The 13,748-nt window shown below is 39.5% G+C and overlaps 2 protein-coding genes across 9 annotated transcripts in view; one reads left to right on the plus strand and one right to left on the minus strand.

Moving 5' to 3' along the window:
- Positions 1-13,490, plus strand: part of LOC107220245 (calcitonin gene-related peptide type 1 receptor) — a 182,970-nt gene extending 169,480 nt beyond the window's left edge. For all 8 annotated transcript variants that reach the window (XM_046730968.1, XM_046730964.1, XM_046730969.1 and 5 more), the window contains 9 exons: positions 3,536-3,642; positions 5,262-5,353; positions 5,448-5,574; positions 5,723-5,949; positions 8,987-9,157; positions 9,251-9,374; positions 9,571-9,612; positions 9,822-9,905; positions 11,001-13,490. In XM_046730968.1, coding sequence (XP_046586924.1) covers positions 3,536-3,642; positions 5,262-5,353; positions 5,448-5,574; positions 5,723-5,949; positions 8,987-9,157; positions 9,251-9,374; positions 9,571-9,612; positions 9,822-9,905; positions 11,001-11,177 — 1,151 coding nt within the window. In that variant the 3' untranslated portion in view covers positions 11,178-13,490. The remainder of the gene's footprint in view (positions 1-3,535; positions 3,643-5,261; positions 5,354-5,447; positions 5,575-5,722; positions 5,950-8,986; positions 9,158-9,250; positions 9,375-9,570; positions 9,613-9,821; positions 9,906-11,000) is intronic.
- LOC107220251 (transmembrane protein 19) overlaps positions 1-13,748 on the minus strand; it is a 39,542-nt gene that overhangs the window by 22,545 nt on the left and 3,249 nt on the right. The window lies entirely within an intron of this gene.

The raw sequence follows: 13,748 nt of genomic DNA on the forward strand, positions 1-13,748 counted from the left end.
AGATGTATGTACGTACGAATGTTTATTTATACCGAAGTTCGTATCGGCCAAATAGTAGGTATAAGATCGAAATTGACTTCTCTCAGGAGCTTCTGAAAGAAAAGTTCATTCAATGCTAATGCGGATGAAAACTGTCCTGATCTATTTCGGATTCGTATATAGTTTACTTTGAAACTCGTTTGAAATGTAAACCCGGATGGATCACATGGCGTATGGCGTCGGGGTTGGAAAATGGTGAAAACTCGTGCAATTTTGAAGGATCGAGCTCTCTGTCTGAAATCGAGGTAAATTTGACTTGGAGCAATGCAAACGTACAGATCCTATCCGGAGATTTTACTCAACCGGAAATAACCGTATAACCGCAAAAGGAGAGAGGGTTGAACTCGGCTCGATTCGGGTAAAGCGTTCCGACACACCGCGTGATGCGAGCTTGCAAAGCCGCAGCGGCTCGTTGAGCTTATTGCATTACACGCACAATTTTACAGCTGTTAAAAGGATCCCGGTGTTAAAAGGCTCGGTAAATTATTTATAAAGGACGCGCGAATGTAAGGCGACGAGATTCAGGGGTACTGCAGAAGTGCATGAAAAAACCGCCGAGGATGGGATTGCGGAAAAAGCATCTGCAGGCATGGAAACGGCCTTCTTTAGGACGGCGGTTAACTCGCGGCCGTTAAGACGCGACAGGCATATATATGCGGGGAAAAACGCTTCCGTAGGTATTAGACTTCCGCTCTCGAATTATCCGCGTGTAAAACTTCCGTTTTATTCAATCCTCGCACCACTTACCGTGCAAAAAACCGTGCCTAGAACGAGATTCGAATTATCGTCCTTGAGTGAAATTTCAAAATTTCACAAAGTCCAAAGACGTGGACCGTGTAACTTATCGATATCCATTGAAAAGATAAAACGGTTTTCATATCGCAATTCAACAAGTTGCAGATATGAATGGCGAAAAGCGCGTGAAAAAGACGTGCATGGGTTGAAGTGGATGATACTTTTGTTCGGTATAACGACCGCGAGTGTTTTATCGCCGGAAGCAGGTTTGACACGGTGAATGGACGGTTACAGGTATATTCGAAAATTCCACCATGGGATCAAATATATTTAACGCGATGCACGCGGAGGGTGCGAACCGGGTAGGTCACACACACCGCAATCAATACTCATCGCTAATACGGTAAATTGCCCGGTGTACACAACTACCAATGCAGTTTCAACAACGCGCCTTCCTGACGAAATAGATTGCGCGTACGCGTTCAATAGCTGGAGGATAGAAGAACCACGCTCATTTTCACTGCAATTAGTTTCAAATCGACACGAGCATAAGCTGTAACAAAAACCGAATATCACCAGCTGCGTGACACTTGTAATTTAAGCTCCTCGACAAAGAAGCAGATGACGGTTTGCCAATTGAAATTATACTCGCAATTTTTTACGATCAGACCCACCTTCGGGTACACCGGAAATCGTATGTCAAACATGTCGCGTCTTCCCGGTTTGTGGTGTATAACGGGGTCGAGGAATAAGAGAGGGCGTCGAACAAATGTTGCCGTTCCATTACTCGGCCAAACAAATTGTAGCAATTACTTATATGGATACGGATAGACAGGCGGTGCATCGCACGAAAGAGGCGCATGTTTCCAAGAGATGTATAGGTGAAACAGTTCTGGGCTATTGCGCTAATCGTCAGCAACACGGTATGCCCCATTACCTACGCACCCTGAATTGATAACCAAAGAATTATACCTTTCTATCTTATGGAAGAAAATTCCGCATCGGAGATTTCCCGCGCTCATTAATTCTCGCGGTAACCGCGCCAGAGATTTCTTCGATGTTTCGTGGATTATCAAGTCTCACGAAATTTGTGGAATAAATTTATAATCAATGAAAAGCCATTGAATATATATATATATATACTATATGTATACATGTAACGCGTATTCGAGCCAAACAAACGGAGTTGGTAAATATTGAGCGGTTTCACCGGCATGCAGAAATTACTACATCCAACGCGAACGAAACTTTGACTGGATCCTTTAATCTCCCCTTCGCATCGCGACTGGCCCTCAAAAACCTTTCGCATCTTCCTCTGAGCCGCGACTCCAACTCTAGACAGACGTATAGCCTTGAAATTACTTCGGATAACCCTGGAAAGTGAACAGAATTCCAAGCACTATCCTTATTGGTACAGATCAGAACGCGGGCAGACTCTGGACCCTTCAGGCCACTTTACTCAACCCATTTTCGTTTCAGTGTATTGGACACCATGTCCGTGCATTGGCCATTCCACCCTCAACTCAACCGCTTTCCACCAGGCTTGATCCACTTTACCGATTACATTATCTCCTTTTTTCTAACATCATATTTTTTTTTTTTTTTTTTTCTTTCTAGAGGGTAAAAAAAATTCCACCACACCAATCATACACGGTACGTGGTCGCATTGACGTAGGTATTTCTCTTCTACACTTCTCTTCTCTTCTGCATCACTCCTTCCAATTTCCCGGGCAAGCTTAGAGGTATCTATATTCTCGCAATTAATTATTTTTAAAAATAACCCAGCCAACCGAAGGCGGAACAAAGAAACAGAGAGAAATTTTTTTCATTTCCCCATCAAAGTATCAATCTGTGATAACGGGGTCGAAGCGTGTCCTCAGACAATTTACCGAAGCTTATAGCGAACAACATCGCCTATGGTGCGCTGCAGCCGTTGGACAGATTGTTATTAATTTTCCCCCGAGCTGCGCTGTGGTCCGTGACGCAGTCTGTCCTCCTCCCCGTACTCCTTGCTGATGTGAGGACGGCGCAGCGTTTCCTCCGTTGCACAATGCGCTTCCTTCGTCTGGTTGTGAGGGTTAATGGACAACGAGACCTCGCCTTCTACGGCGCCTCTTCGAGCCCCGGCTAAAAGACGCGCCGCTTGTTCGCCACTGCACAATGTCGATACCGTCCGCTGACAGGACAAACAGCTTTGATCGAATCGCCCGATATTCCCCCATGCCCCATTAACTACCTTTAGACTGCGTAAAAATATTTACATTGTTCGCAAAGACCGATCAATGCCGATGGCAATTCATTTCGGACGTTCGTAAAAGATTTCTTATCATTCTTCGCTTGATCTGATTGTCCGGATAGTCGTGTGAATTTAATAAAATTTATTACTTATTTCGCCAACAATGAATACCTAGGTTCAAAAATTGAATTTAAAAAACTCTACCTGTTTCCTCATGCTAATTCGCACGTTGAAATTAATACATTTGTAAAGATAGTCCTCGTTAGAATTGTTCCAAGGATTTTTCAGAGAGAAAAGTTTCATGCAGAAATGAATAGTAAGCATGTAGGTCGTGAAACTTTCTTGAAAATATCTTTGCAAACCTCGAACGAACTTCTTTGCGAATTTTCGAAAATTCTCATCAGACTTCCAATTGTAACGTAAATTTATTTTCTATACGAATTTGCGAGATTGTTATGAATTACATACGCCCTCAAATCTTCAAGCGTCCAACTAATGTTTTTCTTCTATTTAATGTTTTTACAGGTTTCGCGCACAAGGATTGCGAGGCGAATGGTACCTGGTTCAAGCATCCGGAATCCCAGCAAATATGGAGCAATTATACAACCTGCGTGAACATGGAAGATCTCAGTGTGAGTACAATAATCTTCTATTGTTTTATAATTAAACTTTTGACAGCAAAAAAAAATTACCTTAGTATAAGAAATAAAGTTTTCCTGACACAATTTGAAAGTTGCGGATTTGTGACCGTGAATAATTGAAGCCCGTTAATAATTTCTACGCCAAAGAATTCGGTTTCTATTCACACATACACCTATATCCTGTATATTCCCGTGAAAAATTCAAAAGCTTTGCGGTGAAATATTCCACCCTCTGATTGCACAGACAGCGGCGCAGATCTCTCTCGTTCCCTAAAATATGAAAACTCTTCCTGAAGCACTCGTGCAATCCACCACTTTCCTCTGTTCATTAGTTTGATGTAACGCTAGCGATCCTCGTACAGTAACTTCTGATTTCCGGACTGAACCTGCGCATCTGCGTAAGGAGATGTAAAAAAAAGGAATAAAAAAAAACTTGGCCAAATATAATCAACCTTCTTTCCGCAAAATTCGCTCTTCCTCCTCTGCCCGTGTAATCCTACCATTAACTACATACGACATCGCTGTATTAGTTTCGTCTCCAACTATTCTATTTCCTTTTTCCCTTCATTCCCGTCGTTAGACGGTATATCTCGTGGAACAAGAAGAGATTGGCTCATTGCTGTGAGAGGGAAAATCTCTCTTGATGCTGAAAATTCCCTCCCCACGTATCTTTTGCCATGCAAAAAGGCAAGTAGATACCTACGAGGATAAGCGTAACGTAATTCTGCCATAGTCCTGCATCGCATCTCGACGACGAGACGACTCCACCAGCATCGCTACATGGAGAACACGACACGACAATGTCAACCTGTAGACGACGGCGAAATATTTATACGTTACTAGCTTGCATAATTCATTAGGTGGAAGTTATTTGCGAAGGGAATTTTTTCGTCCCTGGGGAAAACCCTCAGGAATGTTGTCAACGGCAACACCCCTATTTCACTGTACGAGTCTTTGTATATTAAATGTACATAATAACATATACCCTGCAGCGAACAATATGATTGATCAGAATTTTTAAATTCATGAAGGTATATGGGAATTTTTAACACACCAACGTCAGCGGGCCTCTTTTTCTTTCGGAATTGATTCTCAAGATTTTCCCTCGTGTTTTTATGACGACAGCGAATAAAATGAGATTACAATACATTTAATACATTTTTGTATACAATGTATTATACTCGAAAATACTAATTTGATACACGTGTTTTGAGATTAAATTGTTGAATCGTATTCGAATTAGAAGGACACGACACTGTATGTAACGGAATTAAACCTTCCCGTTGTTTTTCATTTCGATTTTGTTTACTTGAAAAGAAAGCTCTTCGTATCAAGCATGCAATTTCAAAAGAACTCGGAGTGTCAAGTCTTTTCACCGTTTAGACCTGAACTACTTTCAGATTGTGCGACGTGTTTGGATACATCAAAGAGAAGGTGAAAACCTGGGTACGAGTGCAGAGAATGCTGAATGTCAGATCGGAGACGTGTTGGGTTATTTGATTTTGTTTTTTTTATCGCTCACCTGTCGTGTTCTAAAAATTCGTAGATCCAATGCATCTTTACATTTGTACAGACATCGACTTTGTTATTCTTTTAATTTTTTATTACAGTGGCAGCAGCGCCTGAACACCATCTACGAAACCGGATACACGATATCACTGGTCGCTCTTCTCTTGTCCCTGGCAATCCTTACTTACTTCCGGTAAGTTGAGCATTTCGCCAATTTAACCAGTTTACGCCTTGATTCTCTACAGTGTCAAGATAAAGAAAATTCAATTTTACTTTAAACGTTACAGGTCGTTGAGATGCGCAAGAATTACGTTGCACATGAATCTCTTCGCATCGTTCGCCGTTAACAACGCGCTATGGTTGATTTGGTACGGCACCGTTGCCGCCAATACACCGACTCTCTTCGAAAATGGGGTAAACTGTCATCGTTTAATGGCATACGTGCCAACCTAAATATAATATATACCGCAATCGGTATTATTGCTCTTGAGCTCACCGACGATTGCTCGTTTATCGAATAAATCTGAAATTAAACTCATAAAGCACGTTCCTCCCTCCTCAGATCGGCTGCAGACTCCTGCACATGATACTTCATTATTTCCTATTGACGAATTACGCATGGATGCTGTGCGAGGGATTCTACTTGCACACCCTACTCGTAAGCGCGTTCACAAGCGAGCATAAACTGGTCAAGTGGCTGATGGGATTGGGATGGCCCTTACCAGCCATCATCGTTATTACCTACGCCATCCTAAGAGGCACCAGTAATGACCTTGCGGACAGCTCACAGTTTGTACCTCATACACTTCTTTCGATTTCTCTCTACACTGTTATTTCCTCGATGTACTTTTTCTCTGTAATGCGATAACGATCCTGTACGTCCAAATTGCGCGTGTAAAACCTCTCGCGGGAAATAAAAATGGCCGCCGTGACCCCACCTGCGATTTTATACCGGCAATATATTCAGTTACAGCGTAAAACCCGTATCCAACGCTATTTATCTCCAAAGTAAATAATGGCAAGAGTATAAATTCACTTAGAATTTCAGTTTCTACAACAGCTCGAAAGTAGTAAGTTCAAACTAAAAGAATGCGATGCGATGCATCGATCACGTGATTTTCGCGCAACTTCTCTACAAGCACGGCGTACTTGTTGTATTCAAATGCCGGGTATGCGGTGCGTGCGGGATATATGGGTAAACATGCATCGATCACAGCGAATAGTCGAGTACATAGACATAGCGGTTTTGGTTTGACAGACCAACATCGGGGTATTACGCGTGCAGAGAGCATCGCCGCTCGGCTTGCAAGCACACGATGTTGGTATATACCGCAGTTTAATTGATACACAATGCTGCAGCGACAGCAGCATCATCAGCATCAGCAGCATCAGCAGCAGCAGCGTCGCGTTTCAAGATCCAATTTCGAAAGGACGGAATCACCTCGGTGCTAAGCAAAGCAAACTGTTTGAACGTTAAATTCGCGCGCATCTACCTAGGAAGCATAACGTTATCGATGCAAACCGCAGCGGAAGCGATCCCGCCAAGAGTTTTACCCTACAGCGATAACCAGCTTAATCCCTTGACCGTTGCCTCACGATGCATGGGCTGCACTTTATAGCCACGGGTCGGCATTAAGTGCATTGCACATTAAAGCTGCTCCCGCGTAGTTTTGAGTAAACATATTCATCACTCGGGACAGCTGCTGGCATTGAAAACGGGTAAGAAAGCTGTGCCACCGTATAATAGACGAGATTTGATGGAATACTTTCAATGCAACAGCGAATATTTTTCTATACAATTTATAAATATAAAGATTCGCTGCGTAATGAATTACGTGCGGAATCTTATACCTTTTGCCTTGTTGCTCAGTCTGGTTGGTAACCCCTCAGGAACTTCATCAATCAGAGGGTGACGCGGTAACAAATGTGCGCGGGTGATAGAAATAGCGGGGGGGGGGGGGGGGGGGGAAGGCAAACAGAATGAAATAAAGTTGGACCGAGGGTGAAAAATCGTCGAACGGAAAAGCGGCTGCCAATTCCAAATCAGCTCGCACCAAATCAGCGAAAACTCGGTTCGATCTGGTCCGGCGTAGACTTTAATATTATAGATGCGTATACGTGACGCATCGTCGACCTAAAACCTCTACGGAGAGGATCTTTCTCGTAATAAACGGATGATTCGAAGCTTAACGACCCTCGAAGTCAACGGGGGTTGAGAAAAGTTGTCGCATGCCGCGAGGGCATCCGGCTTGGGTGCCTAAAAGTATATACATATATGTGTACATACATACATAATACGCTCCCCGCTTTATATACATCCGCAAGCAAAAGTGAGTCTCGTCGACGATATTGAATACTTTGTAATCAGATAAAAATCGGAAAAGAATCAACCGCAATAAAGTCGATAAGAAACTTAAATTTCAATAATGATTATTCCCAAAAGTTAGCCGCAAATTCTTTAAACAAAACGTTGTTTAACAAATTCACAGGGTATGAATTTTTTTTTTGTCATGTGAGATGAATTCGGTGACTTTTCTGAATACACGTGAATTTTTAAAGAATTTTCTCATTGTTACGGAATTTTCGTTTCCATAAATTTTTCATTTCGAAAAATGGAGAAAAAATCGTGAATTTTGGATAAGTTTTACGCTGCTGGTAAGAAGTTTTCGGGGCATTGAACGAATAGTTCAATGTAAATACAAACACGTAAATACAGCCTTTACAAATTTCAAAATAATGAGAAAACTGTTTAAAAATTCATGTTTTCATTCAGAAAGATCAAAGAATTCATTTCACGTGACAAAAATAAAATATTCCCTAAAAATTTGTTGAACAATGTTCTGTTTAAGCAATTAGTTAAAAACTTTTGGGCATCATTATTATCAAAATTCAATTTTTTTATCGTCTTTACTGTGATTAATTTTTTCCGATTTTTATCTTATCACAAAGTATTCAATATCGTCGACGAGACTCACTTTTTGTTGAGAATGTATAGCGAATACATCCTCAAGCCTTTATTCTTATGGATAAGTACGCTTCTCGAGAAACATTTAAAACTTTTACTTTCAATTTCTCATCCAATTTAAATTCCGCCTTATACCCGCCCGATACAGGTATATTTAGGTATATGTATATACATATATACGTATATAGCCGAGATGACGAATGCCTCTGCGTATATTTCAACCCAGCACATAATATATAAGGCGTGAGGCTGCTGTACCCATATAAAAAAATCCGTACTTTTTATCAGATTCACACATCTTACGGAACTCTGTTAGGAAAATATATTCGCTTTAACACTTTTTTCAATTTCCCAGTAGGTATAATACACTCGATAATTTATGTTGATTCCACGCCTGAGCGCGTAATTTTAACCGTCAGCGAATAAAGTTTGTTTAAAAAGTCGGCAAAAATATAACGCTCTAAATCTGTATTTTTACATTTCGATTATAATTAAAAATATAAGGTAATTCCACTTTTGACTCAATAAGAGTTTACGGACTTTCCTAATATTTCATCGACTAAGCTCGCAGTCAGCCTATGTTTTATTTAAATATATAAGAGAAATTTAAAAATCTACAAATCATTCAACTGCATCTAGACGATAAATTACTTTCTAATGTAATTCTACTTTCAAAATAATAACGAGCATCAGGTATACGCGGGTAATTTTGCGAATATTCATTTTCTTGATCGTGTTACGACTACCTAACGTTTTCCGCTGAAAGATCAAAGCGACGTCCGTATGTACATTTCGTGCTTCAAGCTGAAATATCCTCTTTGTGCCGTACCTTGCGAATAATAATAAATTGTTTCGTTCCAGGTGCTGGATCAACGAGGGAAATTACGCGAATGTTCTCATCTATCCGGTCTGCGTTTCGACGTTGTTGAATCTTCTATTCCTTTGTAACATCGTTCGCGTTCTTTTGACGAAACTCCGTGCCGGTCCTGCGATCGGAACAAGACCATCGAGATCAATGCTGCAGGCTTTCAGGTGTCTATTTTTCATAATCGACGTGATAATAAAAAGACGCGATAAAATTCTAATGACGTGTCATAATATTTCCGTGCGTTCATCTCTTTCAAGGGCGACGCTACTTCTGGTTCCACTGCTAGGGCTTCATTACTTGGTCATTCCGTTCCGCCCGCCGAAAGGCCATCCATGGGAACAAGCCTACGAGATCATCTCTGCCATTACCGCATCTTTTCAAGTGAGAGTTCAATTAATTCTTGTAATTTTTAGCGAATTAACCGAAATTCAAAAATTAAGGACACGAATGATTTCAAGATAAGACAGAAATTCAAACGCACCGCCCTATAATCAAACTTTAATTATATCAACATGAGTTCGTAATGAAATAAAATCCATGGAACTTGTAACTACATGAAATCACTAATAATTTTTAGGGTCTCTGTGTCGCAATCCTGTTCTGTTTCTGCAACGGCGAGGTAAGTCCTGATTGACCTAGCTACGTGCGTATTACGTTTCAACGTCAAGTTATTCAATCTCCATAAATCTGTATACGACCAAAGGACAATAATATTGTAATATTGTAACTACGATGCAAATGTTATACGATACACAACGTCAATGTAGATACATCTGAATTTTAGAATTCGGATTAGCATTATATGTATGTCTACGATATACTCGACAGGTGATAACTCAGTTCAAACGGAAGTGGGAGGGAACAGCGTTCGTCAGAAAGAGGGCAAACTCATGTACAGCAACAACCGTCTCGGTAAGATATCTTCCAGGAAGATGAGTGACGGATAGAAAAATGCTCCCTAAACCTATACCTCTGAACTAATATCCGTAATGCATTTCCCGAATCAATACAGCAGGATCGTCTGCCTGAAAATCTGAAACTGACTTACAACTATATTATGACGAATCTCTCGAGTAACACAAAAATATCAGACGATTCTGCAACATCGATCCCTTATATTGTATTTATTACAATCGCTCTGTGATTCCATCCGGTTCCTTATCATTGTATCTAACAATCCATACGTAGACTGTTGAAGGAAAAAATCCGATTGACGTTATAACAATTTATTTGGATGTTGTGTGGTGAATGCTAAGAACTAAAATATTATCTTTGAAGCATTGACAGAAATTAAATACTTAGTTTTCATCATCAAGGTCCGTATCGCAAGTCGTTTTTACTCTTCCGTCGTCTGTAAATTGGAACAAATTCTTGTTCGTTCCATCTAATTGACACAAGCGTAAACGAAACGAAACGTAAACTCAACTATGAACACGTATTAATTTCGTAAGAACAACTGAACAAGAAACGGATCTTCGCAGGCATGAACATTCGCATGAAATTCATTCCAACAGTATACCTATGCAATTGTCACGTGAATTTGTATTACATGGAATTTGTATCGTCAATGGTGCAATGCGGACTAACTCAACTAAGCACTAACAGATTTGATAATGGTTGAAAAAATTGACAAGGGTTGCAAGATATAAAAAAAAACAAAAACCCAGGCATGATAATTTACAGATACCGAACGATTGTAAGTAAGCCAATCGACGTGGCCAGGTTTTTCTAACTCGCTCGCACGTTTTTCACGTAACCGCAGAGTGCTAATTTTTGTACGGTTTTAGCAATAATCGAATGACAATCAGTCAACGTGATTAACAAAACTGACAATGACGCGCGGGGTTTCTCCAGCCCCGCGTTTCCTCGACGTTTAAATTTCGGGAAATTGTATCGGTGATTCGTTCGAAGGGGTGATCGATCGTCGTCCGTATCGTGCCAATGGCATCGCCCGAGTCGAGTCCATTTTGGGGTGTTGACTGTTTCAGTTTGTCCGATCGACCGCAGGTCCGATGGCGGGAGAGGAGAAGGTGTGACTATCAGTCGGCGGCGGGGGTGGATCCGCAGGAGTCCGCGGGATCCAGCACGGCCGCCGCGCGTCGAGGAAGTAGCAACCACCTCCAGGTTCTCATAAAACGCAACGACTCGGCGAACGACTTCAACCAATACCAGAGCCAGTGCTGATTACTACCCAACGGACGGCTGACTAAGATCGAGAGGGATTTATAATTGCCTGTGGCGCTGGATCACCCTAGCTTAATTCTCAACCCCCTCCCTCCCAATCATGATCGCTGAATTATTTTGAAACCCCAACGTTGAGACGTGCTTTTATTGTCGCCCAAATCACTTTGTCCCCAGTCCAATATTATCGTTACAGTTACAGTTGACAAAAATTCACTTCGTTAAAACTGTGGGGTTTCGAACTCAAATACAGCTCTCTAAATTTAAATCAGAGAAATTCCGATAATTCCCAGTTATAAGTGTACCACTGGAAAAAATCAGTACACGTACACTGACGATTCGGTCACTTTTCATCGATATTTCAATGATTTTCAGTCTACACACACTGATTTTTACCAGTGGTATACTTGTAACTGATTCGCGGTTAGAGAGCGTGCAGCAGGATTTCGAAAGCTCAAATTCACGTACATGCGACAAATCGATTACGTCTCTACGTATGTATGTCTAATATTACATAGCCAGGTCGGAATCACAGAATTTGTATTTTGAGTTTCTCAGGTCAGATATTGCGGCATTGGGGTGTACATTTCTAATATACCTACGTTCTGTTACACGTTATACGTAATCGTTTGAAAATAACGAACTAGCATTTTATAACAATCAAGTTGCATTTATATTATCGAATTATAATCATGTGTTATCGTTATGTATTTTTCTATACCGAAAATAAGTCACGCAATTCCCGAAAAAATCAGCTCAAATTCCTATTTTCCAATAAAAATTTCATCATATTTAAACGGTAATACTGCAGTCCAGAAACTGAGAGACGATATAGTTTTCGATTCATCTAAAAACGAAGTATAATCTGAGTTAATGAATTCAATTCGATTCTGGTGTAAGGTACTTATTACATGATATGTTGCTAATCATACTTTCGATTCTAATTAAGGTGGATTATACGGATCATCAAAGGGTACAGTGACATTATAGGGAAGACCGAGGCGAAATGGGGCACTTAGGGAAATAACATGGTTATATACTGATTCTATCGACATCTTTCTATTCCTGCAGCTTACTCACACCAAAGGGAATTATTCCACTTTCTAAGCTGCCAACAAAGAATATTTCTTTTATTTTGGAATAAGTGAGAATTTTTTAAAAGAAATGTTAACAAAATTTGACGTTCAATTTTTTACCTGATCTCCCCTATAATTTCGTGCTCAATTACGATTTTCTGTCTACAGTATAGTGAAAGAGAATAAGTAAATAAATAAATAAATATATAAACAAATGAAACTAGGCTTTGAATACGAACTGTACAAAGTAAATATAATTTTTTTTTTTCACCGGTATCAACACATTCATCGACTGTAAAATCCTGCACTAAAGGATCGAAGCACCGTATTTTGGCTACGCGTTCCTGAAAATTTAATATTTTTAAATGACGGAACGATACCTCAAGTTTTTCTCGTCATGTTTGGCAAGTTGACTGTTTAGTTCGCAGACTTTGAACTTTCATTCACACTCGTTATCATGAAGTTCTTGAAAAATTTGCCCATAAATAGAGCAGTAGCTAGAAAACGGTGTATCTATCTACCTTACACACTGTATCAAATTCAGCTTTAGAACAATTCGCTATGTTAAAGATTCCGTACTCGTCATATCACTAAAAATATAGAGATTATAACAAAAAAAAGGAATTTTTATACAGAATGAAGTAAATTTATTATATATAAAATTATATATCTTTCATATAATTATATACGTAAAAACAAAAAAAAAAAAAAAAAGAAATGAGAAAAACCTAACAATAATGTTAAAAGAACAAATCAACGAAACTACGCATGTTATACATATATAGGAATATATCTGGTGTACTAATGAGGTGTATTGTTATAAAAATAAAATTATAACTACCCATAATTACTAATAATGATATCATAATTATCAATCGAACACATCACGATCGCTGCAGAAAATAATGAACGAAAATGAAAACAAAGATGGCAGTCTACTTAAAAGAGGGAAATCTGCTTTGGCCTGGGTAACCATTAGACCAAATTTACCTTATTGGTTCGTTATCGTGGTGTGATAATTACAACGTGGACATAAAATAAAATACACAAACAAGAAAAATAACTGTAAAATAAACAAATCAATGTTTTTAGCCTGTATATCTTTCTGTACAGCACAAAGTAATACGTGTAAATAACTTTGTATACTTAAAATGGGGGGAAAAAAAAAAGAAAAGAATAAAATACAAAATAAATACAACTGTCTGTAAACTAAACATGTGCACATATTATTCCGACATATAATATTGAATGTCAAGTACGTAATTTGTCACACAATATAGCTATACGAAATAAATATGACCGTTGTTCTCCAAAATGGAATGTTCGTCTTTTATTATCCCGTTTCATTCATCTACTAGACTTTATCGAACTGTCATTTTAGTTGTCAGGTAATGCATGTTATGGCACATTGCCCAGAGCAGTTTTTTTTTACTTGTGATAGTCTCGCATTAAACACCGTTCTACTTTGAATATAATCATGAGACATACGCTTTGCTAT

The sequence above is a fragment of the Neodiprion lecontei genome, chromosome 2 (assembly GCF_021901455.1).
Source record: "Neodiprion lecontei isolate iyNeoLeco1 chromosome 2, iyNeoLeco1.1, whole genome shotgun sequence".
NCBI lineage: Eukaryota > Metazoa > Arthropoda > Insecta > Hymenoptera > Diprionidae > Neodiprion > Neodiprion lecontei.